The 25876-nt window shown below is 40.5% G+C and overlaps 1 protein-coding gene across 5 annotated transcripts in view; it reads left to right on the forward strand.

The window, feature by feature from the left end:
- SH3KBP1 (SH3 domain containing kinase binding protein 1) overlaps nt 1-25876 on the forward strand; it is a 455989-nt gene that overhangs the window by 425596 nt on the left and 4517 nt on the right. For all 5 annotated transcript variants that reach the window (XM_036745610.1, XM_036745608.1, XM_036745609.1 and 2 more), the window contains 3 exons: nt 19372-19481; nt 22087-22215; nt 25286-25560. In XM_036745610.1, the coding sequence (XP_036601505.1) occupies nt 19372-19481; nt 22087-22215; nt 25286-25560 (514 nt within the window). The remainder of the gene's footprint in view (nt 1-19371; nt 19482-22086; nt 22216-25285; nt 25561-25876) is intronic.

Raw genomic sequence — 25876 nt, forward strand, 5'->3', positions numbered from 1 at the left:
CAGTGGAAGCAGAACAAGCAGAAGGCGCTACTGATAGCAGGACCGACCCAAGAACCAGCTTCCCGAGCATGCAGACCTGTGAGTGCTGAGCAGAGGCTTGAGACCAGTGGCTAATCTTCTTGCAGGAGGGCCCTAGCATTGGGGGGGAAGCACAAGTATGGTTTGGCTTACTGCCATAATATTTTTCTGTAACCTCCTGGTTACTATTGTGAGGCAGGCTTATTGGATCTGGAAGGTTTTGGCCACGATATCAAATTGGGGACATTAGTCCATGGGTCTGCTACTTTGGAGCTTGAATAAATGCTTTAATTCCTCTGCCTTAGAGAACTCCTTATATCCTGCGATTCCAAACCATTCAGGCGTGTTCATGATTTTCTTGGAAGTCATGAATTCTGCCTTCATGCTATACTACCCCAGGAATTCTTAACCTTTTTTGGGTCATGGACCCCTTGGACAGTCTGAGAAAACCAGTAGACACCCTAACCCATAACTTTGTTTCAATTCATAATTGGCAGAAATGCTAAGTTTCAGTAAGAGTCAGTGAATATAAGGATACACTTTTTCTTAAGTTCATGTATTTTCTTGAATCTGTCTGTGGACCTCTTGGAAGGGAATGTTGGAGGGACTATGGATCTCAGATTGAGAACCATTGGCTTACCGTGATCTCTAGTGTTGAGAAATCCAAGAGCATAAATTCTCAGGGAAGGAATCCATTATTAAATAAAAATTCCTGGGAAATATGGATGCAGTTTGGTGGAAAATGGATAAATGTTCTAAATATCATAAGTCATACCATATGAAATTAAAGGAGAATGGAAGGTGATATCTTTTACAGTTGTGGACTGAATAGAAATTCTTAACCAGTTACAGTACAGAGGAAAAGTTAAAGACAAAGTAAATTATTTTAATTAATACGTATATTTATTCAAAATATGATATACATAAATTTATTTGAAATAAAAAGCTTTTGCATTAAAAAAAGCAATGTAGCCAGGATTAGGAAAAGTGACAGTCCAGGAAAAATCTTTGCATTAAATATCTCTAATAAAAGTCTGAACTCCAAAATCAATAGGAAATTGACAGAAACTATAAGTAAGCAAATGAAAAATTCTTCAGAACTGATCAGAGAAGTATAAAATTGACTGCGATCGTAGCTCTCAGACTTTTTGGACTCAGGACCCCTTTACACTCTTAAAAATTATTGAGAACCTCAAGGGCTTTTGTTTATGTGGGATATATAGATATTTACTTTATTAGAAATTAAAACTGATTAATAATTGTGGCATATAGATATAATGGAATCTTATTAAATGACAAGGAGTAATGAATATGGAGAATTAAAAGAACAATGGAAAGGCTATGGATTGATTCAAATAAAAAAAAAACCCACACCTAATATTGAACTAATCCTGTATTCCTAGTGTAAATGCAGCCTGGTCATAGTATGTGATCTTTGTTACATGTTGCTATAATTTCTGCTTGTATTTTATTGTAAATTGTTGCATCACTATTAGGAAAATTGGCCTATAATTTTCTTTTTCTGTTCTTTGTTTTTGCTTTATCTGGTTGAGATATCAAAATCATACATGTGTCATAAAAGGAATTTGGCAGGATTCTACCCAGTTTTTTCGAACAGTTTCTGTAGTATTAGAATTTATTCTTTAAATGTTAGGTAGAATTAACTTGTAAATCCATCTAGTCCTGGGTTGTTATTTTTTTCTTAAGGACCTTGTGTGGGTCAGAGACCTCACATTAAAAATAGAGACCATTCTTGAGAGAAGGCAAAAAGGAATTTTATTGCTTTCTCATGAGAAAGGATGCCACCCAAGCGGGGGCACTTTAATTATGTTTTACATTTATTCGGTCTGAATTAATGGGCATGTCCCCTGAACAGAGTACAGGAGAGTGCAAAGGACTCAGATGGATGCTAGTCTTTTTATTGGCTTTCCTTTTTCCCTTTTCTCGCCAGGCTCTTCATTGGCCAGATACAACCCCTTGACTGCCTACATCATGCCGTCCTCAAATGGCTTGTTTAAGCATGCGTACAAGCCTCTAACCTTTCACCCAAGAGCTTTGATTAGAACTAGTTCTAACCAGTCACCTGACTTACATTTTGCTAAAGCTGGGGCAGGGGGAAGGGGGAGGAAGAGGAATGTTTTCAACTCTGTGGAAACAAAACTGTTCCCCCATCTCTTGCAGTTGCCCCTCTTCTTTTATTCAAATTTCTGTTTCCACATCTTTAATACTCTCTTATTCTCTTTCTCATCTGAAGTTTTTTTTTTTTTTCCTTAACCATCACCCCTTTAAGTAAGTATGGAAAGAGGTAAGGGTTGATTGACACATTGACAAATCAAAGGGGGCAGTCCCCTTTGTAAATACACAGAGACCCAAAAGAAAACAACAGTCCAATTGTCCCTTTAAGATTCAAAAGTCTCTTCCCATAGTCTGGCAGGGAACATCATCAATGAAGTCCTCTGGTCCTTGGTATTTGTTCCAGCCATCTCCAGCACAGCATCTCAGCATTTTCTTGTCTTGTAGGAACCAGCTTTCTTTCCATTCTCCTACAAAAGTGACCTTAGCACAATTTTAAGTTACCATTTCTAATCCTTATACCCTGATCATTTTTACAAATTCAAAATTGAAAACTTAGCCAATTGTCATGTTTAAGAAATTCACATTAGAACCCAGTTTCTTATACTTTACGTTAACCCATTATTAATTTCCTCACCAGGAGGATGAGATTTCACTGAGGAATTAACAGGCTCCAGTACATACATAAATACATTAAATAACTGATTTTTAATATGGTACATATAAAATCTTAACCTTTTAGTCATGCTATGTTTCTTTGATGGCATTTACAAAATAAACCACAAGCCATTCTCCTTTTAACATTACTAATTGTAACAAAACTTTAGACAAGCATGATATTAACCTAATAACAAAACATTCTTACAAGTCCTTGACCTAATTGTCTCAATACCATTACCAAGAAAAAAAAAAAACCTTAACTTATACAAGACCCTATACAAGGCCCTTATAACCTACCCTAACTTATACAGGACCACACACAGGAACACTAATCCCAGTCCTATAGTAACCTAAGATGTTCCATAATCAATTATTTTAATAGATTTGTTACTATACTTACAAAACCTTCTGATTATAGAAATTCGCCACTAAGAGATTAGGGACTTATAGTAATGGCACGATATTTCCCCAGCTTCCAGTCAACTCCAGGCAGAAGTTGTGTCAAACTGCAAGCTGCATTGAGCCAGGCTTAAAGTCTGCCAGGTTTCAGTTAAGGAAGTCAAGAGAGTCCCACCTCAGCATATGCAGAAGTTGCTCTCTCAACCCTCCCATGAAATCATACCTGCAGTTCATACTTCCCTTCACAGGACTGCTGGCATCATGGATCAGTGGCTCAGACAGCCTTCCTTGATATTCACACCTGGAGTTAGATGCAGAGAAACAGTCGGTTAAGAGTCCCATTAAGTCTTTGAATAGCAAGTTTCAATAATCAGTTTAATATATGACTATAATTTCCCGTTGCTTAAGGAATATCCTTAAAGTGAGTCTTAAGTAGCTCATATATACTTCCGCTTTTGTTCATAAAATCTTCCCATTAAGATCATAAGTTATTGCTCTAACACGTTTGCACCAGTTTCCCAGGCTTTTCTATTCTCCTCTAACTATGCCTGACCTGAAAGAATGAGATTCTTCAAGAATTGAACCATATAAATACAATAGGTTCAAATACTAGCTCTATCTTTACGTTTTAGACCATGAAGTGAATTCAAATCAAAACAACCACATTTAACTTTTCCCATTAATGCAAAAATATTCTACAACTTATCTCTCTTTAAGGAACACTGAAATTATTTTCCCCAAACTGCAAATGTCTCTGATTTAATTCCAGTAATTAATTACACCATTTGTCTTAGTACCCAATTTCTCTTACATCACTTTGTGTCAATGTGGAATAGGATCCTTAAATGTTTCAAAGTAACTTTAAATCCCAGCCTTAGTCTATGGGTTTGTGATTCAACCTTACATTTGTATCTTTATTTCACAAACTTCTTTTCCTTTTGTCTAATTATTCCCATTAATATTTAGAAAGAATATTATCCTTCATATGACTATACAAGAGTACCAATTTACCCAATCATTTGATTGAAAACAGCAAGATTTAAATTTTTCCATTTTTCCCCATAAAACCGTCTAGGTCTGTATCATTTCACAATAGTAACAGATTCTGACAGATACCTTTCCATTTATCACTAACTACTTATTTTTGATTACAGAGACCTTCCATTAAAAAAAAGGTAGCATCATATCATCTCCCCCAGAGGATGGGTTCTTTTCCATCAGATGGCAAATTTTGATCATCAGTTTCCACCCCCTCAACAAAAGGGTAAACATTTGTCCAGACCTGCCTGGGTATCTCTGTGGGACACATTCAGCTTGTGTATATCTCCCTAGCATTTGGTCCCAACCAGAGACTCATAAAATTCAAGGTTTTACACATGGTTGATAAGAATTTATGTCCAAAATCCTTGTTTTAGTCAACAGTCTCAATTCTTGATTAAGTACAATTCTTAATCAAACAATATCTAGATTATAAGGGGAATTGCTGTTCATAAATTCCCAAAGTATTATAATACTGGACATGATTGGCAAAAATTGATTTCAACAATAATTCAGTAACAGGTTTTTAACCTCTTCATCATTTTTCTCTGATAGTACAATTCTTAACAACATTTAAACCATACAAATGTATGTTTAAACCATACAAATTTAATACCTTAAACATTTTTATGTGTTTAAAACTTGAAACTACTCATTATTCAGCCTTCCTTTACATTTCAACCTTAAGACAAGACAGTTCATAAGTTATTACCCTTTACTAACATAACTACTGTACTTAACTACAGCTTAAACAAAGCAAAGAGGTTGATGACTAACCCCACAGGTTGATGGATTTATGTCCTTGTTTCACAAGCTTGTTTATTCTCAAATTATACTCTGTCTAGAAGAATGAGATACTTCAGGAATTATATCTTTCACATATGATAAGTTCAAAAACTAATTTTAACTCTTGCTTAGGCCATGGAGTGACTACAAACTCACAGTAGGGCTTCTAAAAATCACACAAGAGATTTTTCAAAACATTTCTACAATTATATCCCCTTCTTTAAAAACAGTTAAAAATTTTATCCTGATGTCAAGAGGAATAATCGCTAAACTTTTATGAAGAAAATTAGTTGGAAAGTTTTAAAATGATAGAAATCCCTTTTGGTGCAAAAGTTCCTAAGTAAGAAGGGGGAGGAAGAAGAATGCTTTCAACTCTGGAAACAAAACTGTTCCCCCATCTCTTACAACCTCATTTATGGCTTGTTCAATTTCTTTTGCTAATAATTATTTAAGTATTCTATTTCTTTTTCGGGTACCTTGGGCAATTTATATTTTTGTAAATATTCATCCATTTCATTTAGATTGTCAGTTTTATTGGCATACAGTTGGGGAAAATGACTTTAATTTCATCTTCATTGGTTGGTTTATCAATTCTCCGTTTTTGTTTTTGATCCTGATAATTTGGTTTCTTTCTTTTGTAAAAATCAATTTAACCAATGGTGTATTTTATTAAGGGTTTTTTCCCCCATAAAACCAGCTCCTAGCTTTATTAAGAAAACACAACTAAAAGAGTAATGTACACGGTTACTACAACTATAGAAGTGAAGGAATTTTTTCTTTGTGTCTGGACCATGATTTCATCAGTGTCCAATGCTCCAGAATTTTCCCACATTCTCTCCATCATCTACGATTCTCCTGTTGTCATGTTAGCCAATCTGACAGGAGAGATGTGGTACCTAGAGTTGTTTTGATTTGCATCTCTCTAACTAATAGTGATTTAGAGAATTTTTTTCATATGACTATAGATATCTTTAATTTCTTCCTAGAAATACCTTTCTTTAATGCAGACCACCTGACAGTCTTAAAGAGTTGCCTGGGGATTCTGAGAGATTAAGGGACTTTTCCATATTCACACAGTCAATAAGTGCCTGAGGTAGGATTTGAACTCAGGTCTCCCTGACTCCAAAGCCAACCATCGTAGGTCTACTACACCCTTCCACCTAAGACAGTCTTGAGTCAGCCACACATTGGATGACGTTGGTATGACCTATTTGAAACACGTGTCATTTCATTTCACAAACGGGGGAAAACAAAACTGTACAGTTATGCAAATCACTTAGTATGTCACTTTTCAGGGATCACACTTTTTTTGTTCACAAAAAAAAGAAAAAGAATGATTTAGTTTCAGTTATACTGTCTTCTGGTTCTCCTTATAAGTGTAGTAAGGAGAAAAATCAGACCATGGCTTTTTCTAGATTTGAAGTTGGTTAGTATCTGGTTTTAAGCCTGATTGGAGTTCGGTGTGTGTTCATTTGTGAAGATTACTGCTAGTATTCCAAGTCGTAACATGGGTGTGATGGAATTGAGTCCTATAAGTTGGACATTATCTGTATGTGGATATGTAAATAACTGTCCAGATTCTGTCAGTGGCTGGTTTGATAAAGGAACACCCCAATCTTAGAACCACAGAGCCCCTTGAAGAAAGCACATGACATCATTCAGGGCATGATGAAAGAGTGTGTGATAAATGTAGATTGGCTTATATGAGTCTGAGTTAACAACAGTCAGAATGAAAGGAAAATAGAGTCCCTCAGCATGGTGCTGTGTAAGGAGTACCATCTTCTGGAGTCAGAGGTTCTGGATTCAAATTCTGCTGCTGCTTACCACCAGTGTGACCACGAACAAGTCACTTCAGCCTTCTGCGGGCTTCTCTTTCCTGATCAGTAAAACAAGTAAGTTGGTCTAGATGGCCTCTGAGATCCTTTCTGCCTTTAGATTTGTGATTCAATGAGGAGTGAAATTTTCGGTAGAGGATTTGTCTTGAGGAATGTGGTATTCGTATCGCAGATGCTAGGAATCAAGAGAAAACCAGTCAGTCAATTGTTTATTAAGCACTTAATGAAGGTCAGGTGCTGTGTAAGAATATTCTTAGATGGAGACTTTGGGTAGTGGGGGAGGAAGGTCAAGCTTACTGTCTATAAGAATTGTCATTCTGAAAATAATAATAAATAATAATATTTGTACCGTCACCAATAAAATTAGCCACCAATAATAGCATTAATTAGCTGGCAACATCAGCAATCATACTTGTTCAGAATTGTTTTTCAGACGGGGTTTTCTTGGCAGAAGATACTGGAGTGGTCTGCCATTGCCTTCTCCAGCTCATATGACAGATGAGGAAACTGAGGCAAACAGGGTTAAGTGACTTGCCCAGGGTCACACAGTTAATAATAGTAGTTAGCATTTACATAGCACCTTAAGATTTGCAAAGTGCTTTAAATATGTGGAGTATTCTGAAAGTCTTAGTGTAGTTTTAATGAAATTATTAAAGCTATTTCATTTATTAAAGCTTAAAACTGCACTGAAACTTTTGGGATAACCTGTACTATCTCAGTTGAACCTCACAAACAATCCTGAGAGGCATAGGAACTATTTTGGGAAACTAGTTTTTTAGATCAAGGGAAGGGTGCAAAAAATTAGGCACATATCCCAGATATCCCTAGCTTTTTTAAAATAGTGATTGTCTGTAAATTCACCTCAGTTTTTACCCAATTTATCTAAATTTTTGAGCTTTGTGCTGTTTCAAGGCATTAAAATGTTTTATTAACTTACTTTGCTTTTAAAGACCTCCAAATTCATTACACCATTTTTTTACGATACTCAGAGATGTCTCCTGCATTACAGATTATACTTTAAAGTGCATTTTATTTTTTTTTTGTTCATCAGTTTCATTTTAGAAGATATCCTCTAAGCACATAGCTTAGACAAAGAATTTTTAACAGGAGAAAAAAAGAGTAATTCAACAAAACTAACCAGAGCATTGGTGAAGTCTGACAGTTTAAGTACAGTGCTCCGCACTTCCTAGCCCTTCAGAGAGACGGGAAACTGTTCTGTGTCTAAAAAGATGGAAATATTATTTTTACAATCTTTCCCACACTATATCTGCACATTTAAGGAGGCTTAAGATCATTTTCACTTCGTGCCTATTTGGAAGCAGAATATTTGTGGCACTTCTGGCGTCTGGTGAATTATAATTGCTAGCATCTATAGGGTGCTTACAATGTGCCAAGCACTGTGCTAAACACTTTATAAATATTATCTCATTTGAGCCTCACAACAGCCCTGGGAGGTAGGTGCTCTTAATATCCCCTTTTACAAATGTGAGGAGGCTGAAGCAAACAAAGGTTAGGTGACTTGGCCAGGGTCACACAGCTAGTAAGTGTGTGAGGCTGGATTTGAATTCAAGTCTCCCTGACTTCAGGCCTGGTGCTCTATCCCTTGGGCCACCTAGCTGCCTCGAGTCGTAACAAATAAAGCAGACGTAAGTATAGGTCCTTCCTACGGAAAGATGAGACTTTGTCCTTACTTTTGTCACCTGTTGAAAGCTTTTGAACATGGCCCGGAATGTGATCAGTTTGGCTGTAGAAATGATTAATTTGGTGTCAGGAGGTCAACCAAGGGAGCCTCTTCTGGGAATCAGATAATGTCAGTTGTACTCTCTGATTAATGCTACTTTTCCATTACCCTGTGATCCCCTTTTATCTGAGAGAAAGGTGGTATTTCTTTGTTTTAGCCAAAGTCCCTTGAACCAAATTATCTTCATTCTTTCTATCTCAAAGGGCTGGATCCAGAGATGGAACAGACCAAATACTTTATTCCATGTTTTGTGGGATAAGAGTGTTTGCATTTCCCCAAATCAAAAAGGTTTGAGTTTCTTTTGCTTTATCATGTAAACATGATTGGGGTGTTTTTAGCATTTAAAAATTAAATATTGAGGGAAAATGAATTTAAAATTTTTTTTAAACCCACAAACTCTTTTTCAGCATTAAGTTTTACTGTATCATCAGCAAAATTGACTGGACCCTGTACTGCTAATTGTATACAAGAGTAGGAAGGGAGAGGTTTACATGGATCCTCAGATTTCATTTGACATTTATGTAGCTGGCAATGCCACCCTTCCCCACTCTGGCTGAGAGCATCAGGTAGGAGTGGTAAGGGAGACTGTTATCATATATTTACAGGTACCAGAAAATACCAGAAAGATAACGCAGCATCCCAGCAAGGATCCTCTACTTCCTTGAGAAACAGCATGGATTCTAACCCAAAAAGCTTGCCTCCTCCAGAAAGAAACTCTGTATATCTTTTCAGTTTTTCCAATAGGCATGAAGATGCTGTCCCTGCATCCATTTAACCAAGAACTCATTCTGTCCTGTAAAATTACTGCCTGAGGTCTTTTATCTGTATATTCCCACCCACTTGCTGTAGGTTTGTTAAGTGAGGAAAGAAGGAAATAAGCACCGGGGTAAAGAAGGTCAGTGGAGCCCGTCAGAGAGTAATTGGATCTAGTGATGACAGCTCAGGCAAGGTAGAATGTAACAGGCTAGCCTGATTTAGATCAACAGGAAGCCCGGTCACCTCATGCAAATCGTGTAACCTCCAGCCTACTGTCAAGAGGGAGGAGGGCCAGGGAGAATATGGGAGAGAGGCACAGGCCCTGGAGAAAGCCAGATGTGGAGGCTGCTGCTGTATCGGATGGAATTTTATAGCTAAGGAAACCCTGATGTGCCAATCATAGCTGACGTTTATATAGAACTCTAAGATTTGCAGAGTGTAAAATATGATCTCATTTGATCCTTGCAACAACCCTGGGTGATTGGCACTGTTATTACAACCACACACACACCCTTTTGCAGATGAGACAGACAGAGGTCAAATGACTTGCCGAGGTCACACAGCTACTACGTCTCTGAGGTCAAATTAAAACTTGGGTCTTTCTGACTCTCGTCCAGTTCTCTATCCACTGGTCCACCTAGCTGCAAATGAACCTCTTGGCGAGAAGGGAGGATATTCATTAATTCTCTCCCAACTTGTCCTCTGATTTATCTCTATCCTGGTAAGAGGAATCTGAACAAATACCGAATTATCTGTTTTGTGTAACATGAAGTAGACTGCACCGTTGTTGGAGCTTTGGACTTGGAGTCAGAGAGCCCCGAGTTTAAATGTGACCCTAGACACTTACCAGCTGTTTGACCTTGGCCAAGTCACTTAACCTCACTGTGCCTCAGTTTCCTCTTCTGTAAAATGAGGATAGTTAACATCAGGGTTGTTGTGAAGTACTTTGCAAACCTTGGAGGTATTATTGTTAATAGTCTGTCCTTTACAAATCTATTGTTCTTGAAATGTACACTGCAAACTGCAAGTAATTATCCTAAGTGAAAAGATGATTGATGGGCTGTGTGGTTGATCAACTCCCTGAATAAGGTCTTGGGCAAGTCAATCAACTTCCGTGCTGTAGCTGCACAGGCCATCTGGCTGTGCTTTCTTATTAGTTCAGTCTCTCTGCGTTTGGTATTAGATTTAAGATGCTAAATGTTTTCTTCAAAAATAGGTTTGGTAAAATAACATAGCTAGCATTTATTAAGCACCTACTGTGTGCTACTTGCTGTACCAAGTCTTTGAGGATACAATGAAAGGCAGGGGGAAAAAAGCATCAACTGAGTCCCTGCCCTCGAGGATCTCACAGTCTAACGCAAACTATGTACAAACAAAATTTATACACAATGAATTGGGAATAGTCTCAAAGGGAAGGCACTAGGATTAAGGAGGACAGGGAAGGATTTTTTTTTCCAGAAGATAGAACACTTAAAGTGGCACCAGAAGGAGGCCAGGGAAGCTAGGAGGCAGAGATGAGGAATGAGAGCATTCCAGGCAGGGAGGACATCCAGGGAAAACACTCCAAGTCAGGAGGTTGAGTATAGTACCATTTACTAACAGGTTAACTATACTGCTGTTTAGGGTAGCAGAAATAAAAGGAAGGAAGGAAGCCAGAGGCCAGCCCCGCCAAGTATAATACCTTGTATTACACTGGTGCAGTACCCCCTACTAAGAATACAAGTATAATACCTCCTACTAAGGCACATCTCCCCTTAATTTACCTCTGATTTTCCTTATCAGGTTAAGTAGGCCTCACCTAAAATATTCACTTTGCTCTGCATGAGAGTGCTTTAAGCTATCTCCTTCAATAACATTTTAATGTGAAAACCTCCTCCTTTCCCTTCTTTTGATACCACTTTAAAGTATCTTCAGCTCTTAAATCTCTTTTTTCTAATCTAACTACCTTAGCTGCAACCTTATTTTCGCCTGCTTCTAGAGTGAGGCCGAGGACTTTGAGTTGCTCTGCCTCACTTAAAGCCGATCTTTAGTCTGAGTTATGATTTGTAAAAGTTAATTTGCAATCAGCTATGAATGACTCAGCTCTTCTCAACAACACAGTGATCCAAGACAAGTACAAAAGACTCACAAAGGAAAGTGCTCCCTGTATCCAGATAAAGAGCTGGTGGACTCTGAATGTATAGCGAAGCATTGTTTTTCACTTACTTTATTCTTTCTTGTAGTTTTTAAAATCAGTTTCTTTCACAACTGTGACTAATATGGAAATATTTCTTACATGATAGCACATGTATAAACTATATCAAACTGCCCACCATTTTCAGAAGAGGGGAGGGGAGGGATCTTGTAAAAATGAATGCTAAAAATTTTCTTGACATGTAACTGGGGAAAAAAATAAAATGCTATTAAAACAAAAAAAGTTAATATAAAATATTATATAATCTATAATAAATTATAAATAAAATATAAATTTATAATTATATAAAATATAAATAAAAATATATTAGTTCTTAAAAAACACACAACCAGACCTTATAGGTAAAGACTTACCAAAAGTAAAACTCTATTTTAAAAAAAATACATTTGAGCAGGAGAGATTTGTGTGCTGTTGTTTAAGGTGACACAGTGTAATCCTCACAGAGGAAAATCAAGATTTATAATTGCCTTGCTTACCACTGAATTGTAAAAGCTTCTAGTTTGTGAGGAGAAATAGTCATAATCGGTCATAATAATGCCACATATGGACAGCAGTTTAACACACAGCCCATAACAGCATTGAGTTGCTGTGCTGTAGTGGAAAGAGTGCTGAATTTGGAGTTCGAGGATCCGGATTCAGGTTGCCCTTCTTAGCGCCTGTCTCCTCATCTCTAAAATGGGAGGTCAGAACTAGGTGTTTTCTAAGGTGACTTCCAGCTCTAACTCTGCGATAAACTGGCTGCGTTCAGAAATTTTGTAATTTCCTGGAATAGAATTTTAACTCAGTGAGTCAGGCCCTGTCTGTTTTTGATAAATAAGCAAGTATTTATTTAATGCCTACTGAGTGCTCAGTGTTTTTTACTAATTTATTTTTAACATTCAAATAAGAAAAATTAGTTTCCATTTTTTTCTCTCCAGCCCCTCCCCCGCCCATCGAGAAGGCAAGCAGTATGATTCTCATGGGCAGTACTGTACTCTTGTGATAGGTTTTCATAAGTTGGATAGTTTGGTACCAAGAGACATAATATATACATGTACACACACACACACACACACACACACACACACACACACAGGAACAGAGTATTGGATCAGGAATCAGGAGGCCTTTGCTGTTAAAGGAAGGATTTGGTGGGATGGTTCTCAGATATTTCTTCTAATATTAGCCTTGTATGATTCAGTTCACTCATAGGTAAAAATCTTTGTTTTCTTTAATAACTTGTTCCTACTTGGGACAGCGAGGTGGCTCAGTGAATAGAGCATCGGGCCTGAAGTCAATAAAGCTCATCTCCCTGAATTCAAGTCCAACCTCAACCTCAGACATTGACTGGCTGTGTGACCCTGGGCGAGTCACTTAATCCCTGTTTGCCTCAGTTTCCTCATCTGTAAAATGAACTGGAGAAGGAAATCGCAAATCCCTCCTGTGTCTTTGCCAAATGGGATTATTGAAGAGTCAGACACAACTGAACACCCTGATAACAACAAATCGGGAAAGAGGTTAACGTTGTAGGATGGAGACTACTTCAGGTTTTGATCAGCACTTTCTAGAGCATCAAGTTAGGTTTTAAGGAACCCCCTTGTCTAGGCTTTCCTACTAATATCCAAGAACTCTGCTACACTGGAAGGGGAAAAAAAACTGGCTTTTAGATAGCTCCCTTAGTGGTTAGCTAGTGCTTTACTTAGTGTTTATTGAAGAGTACTTTTACAAAATACTCTCATTAATGCGCTAATTTTCCCTATAAAGAAAAGCCTATGAAGGAAAAGAGACCAGTCTTAACCCATTTTGCAGAGGAAGAAACTGAGGCACAATGAAAAATCATGACTTGCTTAAGTTAAACATGTCTAGTCTTGTGATGCCAGACTACAAAAATGAGCCATGAAGAGTAAGATAGGGAGAAGCCAAGAGCTCCGTGGACAGAGCTTTTGAGGATGGTTGTCCTGATTCAGACATGTGACAGTCGCTTTATGTGGTAATTGCAGTCATTGTGACTGGTCTGAGATGTCCATGGAAAATGATGGCAGATTTTCCAGGCAAAGTAAACGAGACTTAATCCTTATGGAAGACAAGCAAGTTTAACATGCTGCACAGGGTGGAAAGGTCCCTTCTGAGTATACTTGGTCATTTTCAGTATGAATTATCTTTGCTGTGTCTAAAGAATTTTTTTTCTCCCAAATAACACAAAAGTTTCATGTGACAACTTCTCATCCCAATGAAGCCAACTTTAAAAAGCACCCTAGTGTTCTGCATCTCAATTTCAGCATGGCTCACAGGCTTTGAAACCATTTTTTTACTAAGGGGAAAAATTCTCAGCTGGGATAAAAAATTTCATATCAAATTTCAGTCTGAATCCATTTTCAAAACCACGATGAAAAGTATAACATGTCTCTTCTACCACAAAGGGTTAGTAATGGAAAAATCTGCCTTCACTAGAGCTACCATAACATAATCCTGGGGAGCATGATTTATGCTTTAGTGATTTAAAAATGTGTGTATGTGGGTCTGAGTGTGCAACTGGATTGTTTCTCTTCCAACATTTCAGGAATCAAGGATATATCACAGTTGGAAGCATATAGAAATATACAATATAACCCCAAACGCATTTTGTTCTCAGCAACTGGCCTCACACCTGATGAGTCTTTTATCTGTTCAAGGCTGAACTGCCATAAATAAAGCCATGTTTTTTTGTACCCAAAACCGTAGCAAGTCATGCTGAAAAGATGCATTGGGGAGTGGCCCTCCCTGAGTGAGGCTCATTCACATAATTTCATTCATTGATGATAAAAAGTTTTCTTTTCATGGGGGAGGGTTGGAGGGGATTGGTGGTGAGAGATGGCCTAGCTTGCAGGTCAGAAATGTAGACACTGACAGGAGCTGAGAGGAACCACAGGGGTTGTAGCTACTCTTTCTTCTTTTGTCCAAGGATATCTTCTTATAACACCATATGCTTCCCTCTTGCAAACTTGTGCTTGTGCTGTTCCCCTTCATCCTTTTTCTGCCTACCCATTCCCTATCATGGAATGATGATCATAGATGATGGAATTGTACGTTGGAGATAATCTGACCCAACCCCCTCATGTTACAGATGAGGAAATGAGGGCCCTGAGACCAGCAGAGATGAGGTGACTTGTCAGAGGTCCTAAAGAAGTGAGGAGCAGAGCTCCAGAGCTGAAAGGAACCTTTGATGTTATCTAGGCCATCTTCCTCGAGTTACAGATGAGAAGGCTGCAGCGCAGAGTGGCTGAATGACTTGTCCAAGGATACATTGGTGCCAAGTGGCAACGCCGCCATTAGAACCTATGATTCCAAGTTCAGTGCTGGATTCTGACAGACATCCTCTGACTCAAAAACCCAATACTTTACTTACTCCACCACGCTAACTGATCTGCAATCACTCATCTTCAATTTTCTTTCTTTTTTTCCCTCTTCCTTCCTTCCTTCTTTCCTTCTCTCCTTCTCTCCTTCTCTCCCCCCTCTTTCTCCTTCCTTCTTTTCTCTTTCTTTCTTCCTTCTCTCCTTTCTTCCTTCTGTATGTCCTTCTTTCCTCCCTCTCTTTCTTCTCCTTCCTTCTTTTTCCTTCTCTCCTTCCCTCCCCTCTTTTTCCTTTTTTCTTTCTTCTCCTTCCTTCCCTTTCCCTCCTTTATTCCTTTCTCCCCTTCTTCCTTCCCTCCTTCCTTCCTTCTCTCTGTCCTTCTTTCCTTCCTTCCTCCCCTCTTTCTCCTTCTTTTCTCTTTCTTCCTTCCCTCCTTCCCTCCTTCCTTCCTTCCTCTTTAGTGGAGAAGGGTCCTCTAATAACAATAGCCATATTGAAAAAGCCTTTTCTACAAACTAACCTTCCGGGGATATAATCCGTGACTTCCTTATTGAGAAAGTTGAATGAGGAAGGTGGATTGTAGTGCAAATGTTAGATTCATTGATAGGATCACAGATTATACCTCTAGGGACCTTCCAAGATAGGTTCTTAATCACATTCATACTTGATGAGTCATTAATAAGCTAGAGCTTTGAGGTCTCACCTACCTAAGCCATCATTCATGGAAGTCAACCAAGGCAGCAAAACAATGACATTGTAGTAGATACTAACCTTTAAGAATTTTAAAAGGCCACATCAAACTATGACAGGTCTTTGAATTCTGAAAGAAATGTAACGCAGATAAGGTTGGGTTTGAGATGAGGGGATGGGACAGGGTAGGTAGGAAAAGTCTCCAGTGGAACTCACCCTCGATCCAAGGCAGAAGGAGACTTGATGTGGAACTATGGCAACAGAGACAGAAGTAGGAATTAACATAAGAGGTGCCCCAAGTAGAAAAATGCTGCGTAAATTGGCATACTGTTGCCTAGGTTCCAGACTCCTTGTGGTAGACCTTTGTAGAATCCACTCGTTTGGCACTTCAAGCCTCAAGTTGCCGCCAACCCAGAACAGTGCCTTGCATACAGGAAGTGCTCAATTCAGTCAGACACATGCCTACTATGAACCCAGCACTGGAAGGAAAGAAGGAAGGGAGGGAAGGATGGAAGGAAGGAAGGAGGGAGGGAGGGAAAGAGAAAGGAGAGAAAGAGGAGGGGAGGGAAGAGAGGATATAAAGGTAACTACATCACATACCCTGCTTTCAAGATACTTACAGATACTTAGAATGTACTTATCTTATGATAGGAGTGGAGGCCTGGAGGAACATAGGTACAAAAATAATTATGATATAATGGAGAATATAAATGAAAATGGAAAAGTGCTGTGAAAGATTTGAGCATAGAGAAATTAAGTCAGCCATCTTTGGCTTTGAATCCAGCTTTCCAAAGCTTTCTGTTTTCTTTAGCAGCAAAATTGGGAACAGGGACAAACTTTAGCATGCCTCCAGTCTCAGCTTTGCCTTCCCTCCTTGCTCTCAGTGTCCCCTCCCCACTTTTCCATGCTCCTTCATTCTACTCTTTTATGGCCTGGGGCCTCTTTTTTGTGATGGCCTAAGCAGATCTAGACTTTCTTAGTAGCAGCCAACAATCAAAACACATTTCCCATGTTTCTTTCCTGAAGGGCCCTTTTAGGTGACTACCTGACTTCTCTGTTAAACCCATTTATTTTCAAATGTTGAGACTGATACTAAGTTACTGTATTGCAGGTGAACTTTAGACATTTCATTCAAAAGAGCAGGTAAGTGGTAGTATAGGAGGTTTTAGGCATACTAGTGAGGCCAGCAGGAGAGAGTCAGGGTGGGGGGAAGACATGGAGGCCTTTTTAGAATCCCTTCCTTAGCTAGTCGCCTTCTCCACCTTGAGGGAGAACCAACCTTGGAGAGAATTTGAGAGTATCAAAGATTCGCTCATCTGCCCACACCCAGGGGTTTGCGAAGTTTTATACAAAAACCTTAAAAGCTTGTATAAAATAATGACTTCATTATTCAGTTACCAAGTGCAGGAATAATATAAGTTAACCAAATGTCAGGTCCATGTTACTGTGTTTTACTAGTTTCTGTTGACCGATGAATCGTATCTGACTCCACTTACCTCACTGAAGCTGGTGCCCAAACATATTGTCCAAATTAAGTGTCACATTGATAGGATAAGCCAAAGTGTTGTGACAGTCAACAAAAGAGGGCTAAAGAATTTCTTTAGCAACTTTTTTCCTCGCCCGATCATTTTATCTGAGGTTAGAGAATCCAAAAATCATTCCATATCACATCAGATGACAGAATGGTGAGTTCCCAGGCATGAAGCACAGTGCGCCTCTAGGGCCTTCTCCCTGCCAGTCATTTCTGCATCAGCTCAGATGAATCACAGACACATCCACGTGCATTGCTATTGTTCCACTGAAACTATGCAGAACCTAGATTCCCTCATTCCCTAATGTATTATGAAGGCAGAATTTATAATTTCAAAGAGAATCATATATATGTCTGAAAGGTTTGGAACCACAGGATATAAGGAATTCTCAAGGTAGGAGACAGAAGAATTAAAGCATGCATTTAAGCTCCAGAGTAACAGACGCACAAACCAGCATCCCCATTTTGATATTTGGATCAAAAGCCTCCAGGCCCAATAAGTCCACCTCACAGGAGTAACCAGGAGGCCACAGAGAAGCATGATGGTATAAAGCAAAATTATATACATGCTTCCCCTCTACGGTAAAAAGATTACCCACTGGCCTCAAGTCCTTGCTCAGCACTCCTCGATCCACACGTAGGTTTGCTCTGCTACCGGCAGCTCCTGCTTCAGCTTCGACTATAGCTGTCTCTGGCTCCAACGGAAGCTGTTTTTAACAGTCTGGCTAGCAGCTTCTGTGGGGGTGTAAGACCCGCCCGCAGCTTCTGCCTATACACCAGGAAAGCACAGGTTCTTTCGATCTGCTTAAGCAAGGTGAGGGGGTTGACCGGGAAAGCACAGGTTCTTTTGATCTGCTTAACCAAGGGAAGCAAGGTGAAGGGGTTGACAAGCTCACTGTAATCCAACATAGGCCCTCCCTGGAGTTAGCCCTACCCCACCAAGGTTCCACACCTAACAGGGCTCTGGGCCTGGGGCCCAGCACCCAGCAAGGCTCAATGAGATAAACTGTCATTCAAAGAAAACAAAGGCCATTCTGCTTACACCTTTTCAGTCTCCTTTGCTTTCCAAACTTCTCCTATGCCCCTTTTCTCTGTACAATGTATACTGTTTATACACACACACACACACACACACACACACACACACACACGTGTATGCCTCACTACTACCACTTAATGAATTGAGAGCTCTCAGGGAGGCAGGTTCTATGTCATTGCTCATCATTTTAACCCCGATACCTGGCACAGTGCCTTGTAGGTGCTTTAAAATGTCAGTTCAATTGCATTAAAGCCTTTGCTGCAAATTACTTTTGAAAGAGGATGTAATTCTAGGCATCAGAAGGGGAGTCTAGTCCAGATTGGCTGTGCTGAGCACGTAGTAGGTGTTCAGGAAGTATTTGATTCTTTGATCGTACCAGGTCTCCTCTTCCATCAGTCCACAAGATGTTTATTGAGTGCCTACTGGCTACTTAGCTTACCGTCTAGTCGGGCGGATAAAAACAGACTCACATACATGAAAAGTTATATAAAAATACAATGCATTGTAGGATAAAATACCGAGCAAGTGATGGACTTGGGGAGATGTTAATGACAACACAACCAGATGAATTTCCTGGGCCTTCGACGAGGATGCCTTTTGTCCTCTGGAATCACTGGTAGTCAATGTGCCTTCGCTATGGTAACAGCTCTTGGTAGCCGCCTTTTCTATTGATGCAGCCAGAACACTTCATCTATTAAATTTTACCTTTAGTGGTGAAAGAAAGAGGCTCCTAAGAGCAATACCGCCCCCCCCCCCATTTTTCTACAGCTATTCTAAGATTTATGGAAACAGCTCCTTTCATGCTAAAGGAAAATTCATGCAGTGCTTTCCTTTCCCCACAATAGCTTGCTAAACTGAGAGAGAAAATTAATTCACTCAGTTTCTGTAATATTTTTGCTGCAAGGCGCTCTGAGTGCCTGGATACCTAGATAGATAAGTTATAAGTAAGTAGGTAGAGATAGCATTTATTAAAGTGCTTATGATGTGCTAGGCAGTGTGCTAAACCCTGGGAATACAGACACAAGCAAGCCAGATCATCTGTACCTTAAACGGGCTTACATTCTGGAAGAGGTGAGATGGGGATAGAGAGGTCCGTATGCCAGCAGAGGAAAGGCAGCCACCATGAGTGTGGAGACGGTCCCAAGAATGAGTACAGTCGGGTCTGAAGCAAGCACGGCTAACTTCGTACGAGGGAAAATGTGGTTCTTTGTGACATATGAAGTTACCCTCATGCCTTTTTTTCTCTTCAGTTTTTTTTCCCCTGTCACAGAGGTTTGGTTTTGTTTTTGCTTTTCTTTTAGACCTGGAAGGTTTTGACTCTGTAGTATCATCTACCGAGAAGCTCAGTCATCCAACGACAAGCAGACCAAAAGCCACTGGTAGACGGCCTCCATCCCAGTCTCTCACATCTGTAAGTGTCTCCTCCTCATAACTACCCTTCTTCTTTGCCTAGAAAGTCAGAGATGATCTAAGATGCCTCGTTGGAGAGGTAGGGACTTACCTGAAGCAGATTATGACGGGTTAACTTAGCGCAAGTACAAATGAAACGGTGAATAAGGTAGTTTTCTGTGTTTGATTTTCTGTTTTTTGTGTGTATCTGTGCGAAGAAAAAGTGCTGCAGTCCCCTTTCCTGCCTGCCCTCATCCAGGCCTCACAGTCCCCTGTTTCCTTCACAAGAACGTCATCAGAATGGAAGCAATGATCAATAATAAAAAGGGCTTATAGATTGAGAGCTGGAAGGAGCCTTAGAGGCCCTCTAGTCCAAGCTCAGTTAATACAAGTGTGCATGTGTGAGAGCCCATGCATGCGCGCGCACACACGCACATACCCCACCATCACCACCAGTTTTATTGATGAGGAAGCTGAGACCCACAGAGGTCAGAACCATAAAGCCTAGTGCAAAGACTCTTAACCTGGGGTCTGTAACTTTTTTTAATTTTGGTAACTGCATTTCAAATAATAATTTTCATAATTGATTTCCTTAGTAATCCTACATATTTCATGCATTTAAAAACGTTATTCTGAGAAGGGGTCTGTAGGCTTTACCAGACTGCCAAGGGGGTCCATGATATAAAAAAGGTTAAGAACCCCTGGCCTAGAGAATCATGGTTCTAGAACCTCTAGAACCCTACTGCTATTAAACTGCCCATATAGGTAGTATGTAAGAGAGTTATTTACGCCTTATATTGGTGAGTGGCTTTGAGTTGGAAAACGTACATATACACTCATAGAATCACAATTTTAGAACTCGAAGAGATCTCAGAAGCCTCTGGGGCAATTCTCATTTTACAGGTGAGGAAACTGAGGTTCAGGGAAACAAAGTGACTTCCTGAAGGAAGGTATACATAGGAAATGGAAGAGCTAGGATTTGAATTTAGATCCAATCTCTCTCTCTCTCTCTCTCTCTCTCTCTCTCTCTCTCTCTCTTTCTCTCTTTCTCTCTCTCTCTCTCTCATTCTCTCCCTCCCTCTCTCTCTCTCTCTCTTTCTCTCTCTCTCTTTCTCTCTCTCTCTCTCTCTCTCTCTTCTCTCTCTCTCTCTCTCCTCTCTCTTCTCTCTCTCTCCTCTCTCTCTCTCTCTCTCTCTCTCTCTTCTCTCTCTCCCTCTCTCTCTCTCTCTCTCCTTCTCTCCCTCTCTCCCTCTCTCTCTCTCCCTCTCTCTCTCTCTCTCTCTCTCTCTCTCTCTCTCTCCCCCTCCCCCCCCACCTCCCTCCCTCCCCAAATTTAGACCTGGATGAACCATGGGACTCTGGATAAGCATTAGTTTCCTTAGCTGTAAATAGGGATGATAATACCTGTAGCACTTACCTCATAGGGTTATTATGAGGATCAAATGGGAAAAGTGCTTTGCAAACTGTAAAACATAAAATAAATAGGTTATTAATGAATAAATCCAGAGTGATGGATCTATATGGGCAAAATGTCCAGATCCATAATATTGAAAGAAATGTAAGGTTAGGGAGCAAGTATGCTACAATATAAAGAGCCCCTGAGTCAGAGAACCTTGGTTTAGATACCACCTCTGAGGCTTTCTGTCTGTGTGACTTTGGGCAAATCATTAGCCTGTCTGGGCCTCAGTTGCCTCATTTTTCAAAGGGGACTGGACTAGATGGCATCTGAGGTCCTTTCCAGGTCCCAGTCTGTATATCCAATGAGATGTGAGTTTGCCATTATGATGGGAAAGATCCTCTTCTCTCATGCTGTTTAAGAGAGCAGGGAGATGGTCCTCTCCTCACGTGACACATGTCCAAGATATAGTTCTCTTTGGGGTACTTCACAACCTTAAGTATGTAGAGAAACTGGATAAATTTCAAAGCAAAGCATCAGAAATAACAGGTAGAATTGGCATAATTCACAGAAGCAACATCTTTTAGCTAATTTAAATAAGACATTTTGGGGGAGCCCTGGAATGGAAGACCTGGGTTATTGTCCCTGGTTTTGCTGTATGACCTGCTTGCCCAGCCTCTGTGTTGGTAACGAAGGTGGGTCTTTTTTACTGTTTTAGAATGCTAAATTAAGTGTCTTTGATTGAGCAAAGCCCCAGCCCCACACTCTTTTGCTAACTAGGTATAAATCCCTCGAGCCCTGAACAGGGTATAAAAAGCCAGAGGTTAGCATTCTGTCTGTAGCTCTCAGGTGGCTGGAAGAGTGGCGTGGGACTCTGGGCAGCCATTTTAAGAGCCCCTCAGCTCGTGAATGCAGGTGTTGATGCTTTCCTGGTAACTATGAATTGTATTTGGTCTCTTTATGTTGTGTATGTTTGTAATTTGTTTGTATTGGCTCTGAAGTTCAGGGTGCTGGCTTTTCCTCCTGAGGCATATTTGTATGTGGGATTATTAACGTGAGATTGTGAACCCCTTAATGGTACTTTGATCTTGTTGGGTCTTACACCTCAACTGCTAGTCTGCATTGTTGTTACAGCCTCACCAAGGCCATGGTGAGCATCAAATGAAACACCTTACCTGACACATCCGTGATGCTAACAAGACTTTCTTCACTGTCTCTGTGCTTTACCTAGTCTTCCCTTTCAAGCCCTGATTTCTTTGACTCTCCAAGCCCAGAAGAAGACAAAGAGGAGCACACTTCCCTCGCACACAGAGGAATAGACGTGTCCAAGAAGACGGCCAAGACTGTTACCATCTCACAGGTAAGGGGTACAAGCCCTTGTGACGTGCCCTTGCATCCCCATTCCCTCACCCTCGGGTGTATGCAAGGACTCTAAAGACACAAATTGGGGTGAACAGGAAACGCAGGCATTTTGGAGATGCTCAAGTAGCATCCGATCGGTTTAATCATCAATGCAGAGAACATCTCAGTGGAAGGTTATTGACCCCCTGGGAGCTTTGCTCATAATAAGTAGGTGCCAGCTGTTCAGCATTCCTGAGATTGCTAAACTCAGTCACTTGTTTTCCACACAATTTCCTCCTGTCCCCCCTCCGTAGCCTCAAAGAATAAATACATAAAATGCTGTGCCTTCCTCTTGCTTCTTTCCCAAGAAGCCAGGTAGTCCCTCGTGCATAAGTATTTGTCAGGTCATGAGATATTTTTGGAAAGGTCTGCCTTTAAATTAGTGTAAGGGGCTCTCCTGGGAGGCAGCTTGGGCTTATGATGGATAGAGAGCTGACCTCAGAAGTGAATACCTTGGTTCAGGGCTTGCCTCTGATACTTACTAGCTGTGTGACCATGGGACGTTAGCCTGACCACTCAGTACCCTCAGATATTATACCTCCAGATTTCAGAGAGCTCATCTGCATTGGTAGGGAGAGTTTCCTCATCCTCCAATTTCTGATCCACAAAACCACAAGAAGGCAGACTGTTAAAAGAAAACGGAACTAATGTTCCCATGATAGGAAAGATTGATCTATTTGAAGGTGGATTTTTAAGTTTTAGGTGCATTTTATTTTAGTGGTCCTTCGTTAAACCACCCATTTTCTAAGATGGTCCACCTACTCTTTGATCCAGTGACACTGGCCTCCTGGCTGTGACCTGATGGTCCCCGTCTTGGCTCTGGGCATTTTGACTGGCTGTTTCTCATGCTTGCGTGATGTTAATTAAGTTGGGATTTTTTTACTCTTTTCTGTTTTAGCACTTAGTTAATCACGTGCCCCTGAAGAGTTCGGCCTTTGTTTCCTTGATTAGATTAGGAGTCCTTGATGACCTCCTTGCCGCAAGGGAAAGCCTAGTTTACATGGGTTTCAGTGACATGTTTGTGACATCGGAAGCTTTTTCGACCACGTGGGTTTAAGTTGCACTTCTGTGACGCTTTTAGGTCGCATGGGTGACTTGACCCTAAACAAGATATATTAACCCAGAGGTTGGCGTTCTCCCTGGGGGCTCTGAGCCACAGTAGGGGTGGCGCATGACTCTGGGCCTTGGTAACCATGAATCGTGATCTGGTCTATTTATGTTGTGTACGTTTGTAACTTGTTTGTATTTGCTCTGAAGTTCAGGGTGCTGGCTTTTCCTCCTGAACTAAGCGAGTTTATATGTGTATGTTGGATTAAAGTGAGATGCTTAACCCCTTAACACTGCTTTCCTTGGTAAAGCAGATCAAAGAACCTGTGCTGGCAGCTCTTCTCGATGGGCTTGTGTTGGTCTTTCACTCCCACAACAGCTGCTAGCCAGATTGTTTCAACAGCTGCAATGCTCACCCTCCGCATCTCGGCCTCCTGGCTTCCTTGGCTTCCTGACTAAAATCTGTTCTTCTACAGGAAGCTTCTCCTGGTCTTCCTTAATCGTTGCACCTTCCCTCTGCTGATTTTTTTTTCCTATTTTTCCTGTATAGAGCCTGTTAGTACATAGCTCATTGCATGTTTTCTCCCCCATTAGACTGTGACCTCCTTGAGAGCAGGGACTGTCTTTTGCCTCTCTTTGTATCCCCCGTGCTTAGCATAGGGCCTGGCACATGGCAAGCTCTTAATAAATGTTTGTTGGCTGACTGACTCACTAGAGAGCATGTAAGGTTAGGGAACCTGCAGTGTCTGGGCCACATGTGACCTTCTAGGTCCTTGGGTGTGGCCTTTTGACTGAGCCCAAGTTTTACAGAAAAAAAAACTTTTTATTAAGGGATTTGTTGTGTGAAGTTTGGATTCAGTCAAGGGGCCGCACTTGAGGGCCTAGAGGGCCACCTGTGGCCTCTAGGCTGCAGGTTCCCTACCCCAGTTTAATCTTCTAATAATGTTGGCATTCCTGGGAACATGGACCAAGACAAAAGTATAATGTTTCCTTATTAAAATAGAATCAGGACCTAAAGGTTGCTAACTACTAAATGGATTAGAAATTTAATTATGAGCATACATGTTGAGGCATTTTTGAGAGGAATGTAAAGGAAATGAACATTTCTAAGGGATTTTCCTTTTTTGCATTTTCCAGGATTGTGGTATATGTATCTTTTAAAGTAGCCCCAATCTAATGTAATATACATTAACCTGAAAATAATAGTCAGTTGGCATTTACTAAGCACCTACTAGGTGCTAGGCACTCCACTAAATGCTGGGGATAAAAGGAAAACAAAGATGCTCCCTGCTTTTGAGGAGCTCATGTGCCAATGGGGGAGACAGCATGGGGAAATGACATTGTACAGACAAGATATGGTCAGGATAGACTGGAGCTAATAAAGTGGGCAGGTGGTAAGATCACCAGGGCCTAGGAAAGGCTTTTTGCAGAAGATAGGAATTTCAATGGGACTAGAAAGAAGCCTGGGGAGATGGGGCGAGAGAACCTTCCAGGCATGGGGGGCAGCTGGGGGAATGCACAGAAGCCAAAGATGGAGTATTGTGTTTAAGGTACAGCAAGAAGCTGACTGCCCCTGGATTGTTGGGTACATCTGAAAAACATGGGATGTTTTGCAAGTTTGCATGTCAGACAGATGAGGAGGCTTGCGATTTATTAAAAATACCATTTCGAGGTTCCTTTAAACAATAAATCTAATAGAGAATTTAATTTCCCCATGCCACCCACCAAATTATCTATTACTTAGTAAGTCCATCTGAGGGTTGCTTCTAACTTTCAGGCGTGCCTTTGGTGACATCTAGTGGTTCAGCTGGCTTTCCAGTTTTCTTATCCGATAACTGGGATGCTGTTACTCTGTGCCTCTGAAAAGATGAGAGGGTTGAATAAATGACAGTACAGTGAAGAAAGGCAGCTGTGACTGTTTTCTCGTAGACCCGAGCAGGGTGGAATCTCATCACTGGACTTTGTTTTCTTGGTTTCTCTAGGTATCCGACAATAAAGCCTCCTTGCCTCCAAAGCCCGGCGGGATGGCTGCTGTTGGGAGCAGCACACAGACACCGCTGTCTTCGTCCTCCTCCTCTTCCCTTCACTCATCATCTTTGGGAACAACGAGTCACAGGTCAAACTCCCCTTCTCTGTTCGGCATTGAAGGAAAGCCAAAGAGTGAGCAGCTGAGCTATGGCCAGGCAGCAGTAGAAGAACTTAGGACACAAGTGAAAGAGTTGAGGACCATCATTGAAACGATGAAGGACCAGCAAAAGTGAGTGTTCCAGGGGGCACCTAATGCTTCTTTTCAGGGTTTGCTTTGAATCTTGTTTTTTTTCCTTTCTAGAGAGTAAAGCCTGAGGTCACAAATCAGCCAGAGCTCAGATAAGGTACATGAACCCAAATTGACTGATGGCTTGGGATACCCCAAAGCTCTGACAACATTTTCAAGACCTACCAGACTGTCTGTGAATGGGGGTAGAAGGAGACATCCATGCTTGACGAGTACAGATACTAAAATATGAACAAGGGTGTTAAACAGAATATAAGAAAAACAAACATGTAAAATGAAAACATGGACACACACACAA

The sequence above is a fragment of the Trichosurus vulpecula genome, chromosome 2 (assembly GCF_011100635.1).
Source record: "Trichosurus vulpecula isolate mTriVul1 chromosome 2, mTriVul1.pri, whole genome shotgun sequence".
NCBI classification, from domain to species: domain Eukaryota; kingdom Metazoa; phylum Chordata; class Mammalia; order Diprotodontia; family Phalangeridae; genus Trichosurus; species Trichosurus vulpecula.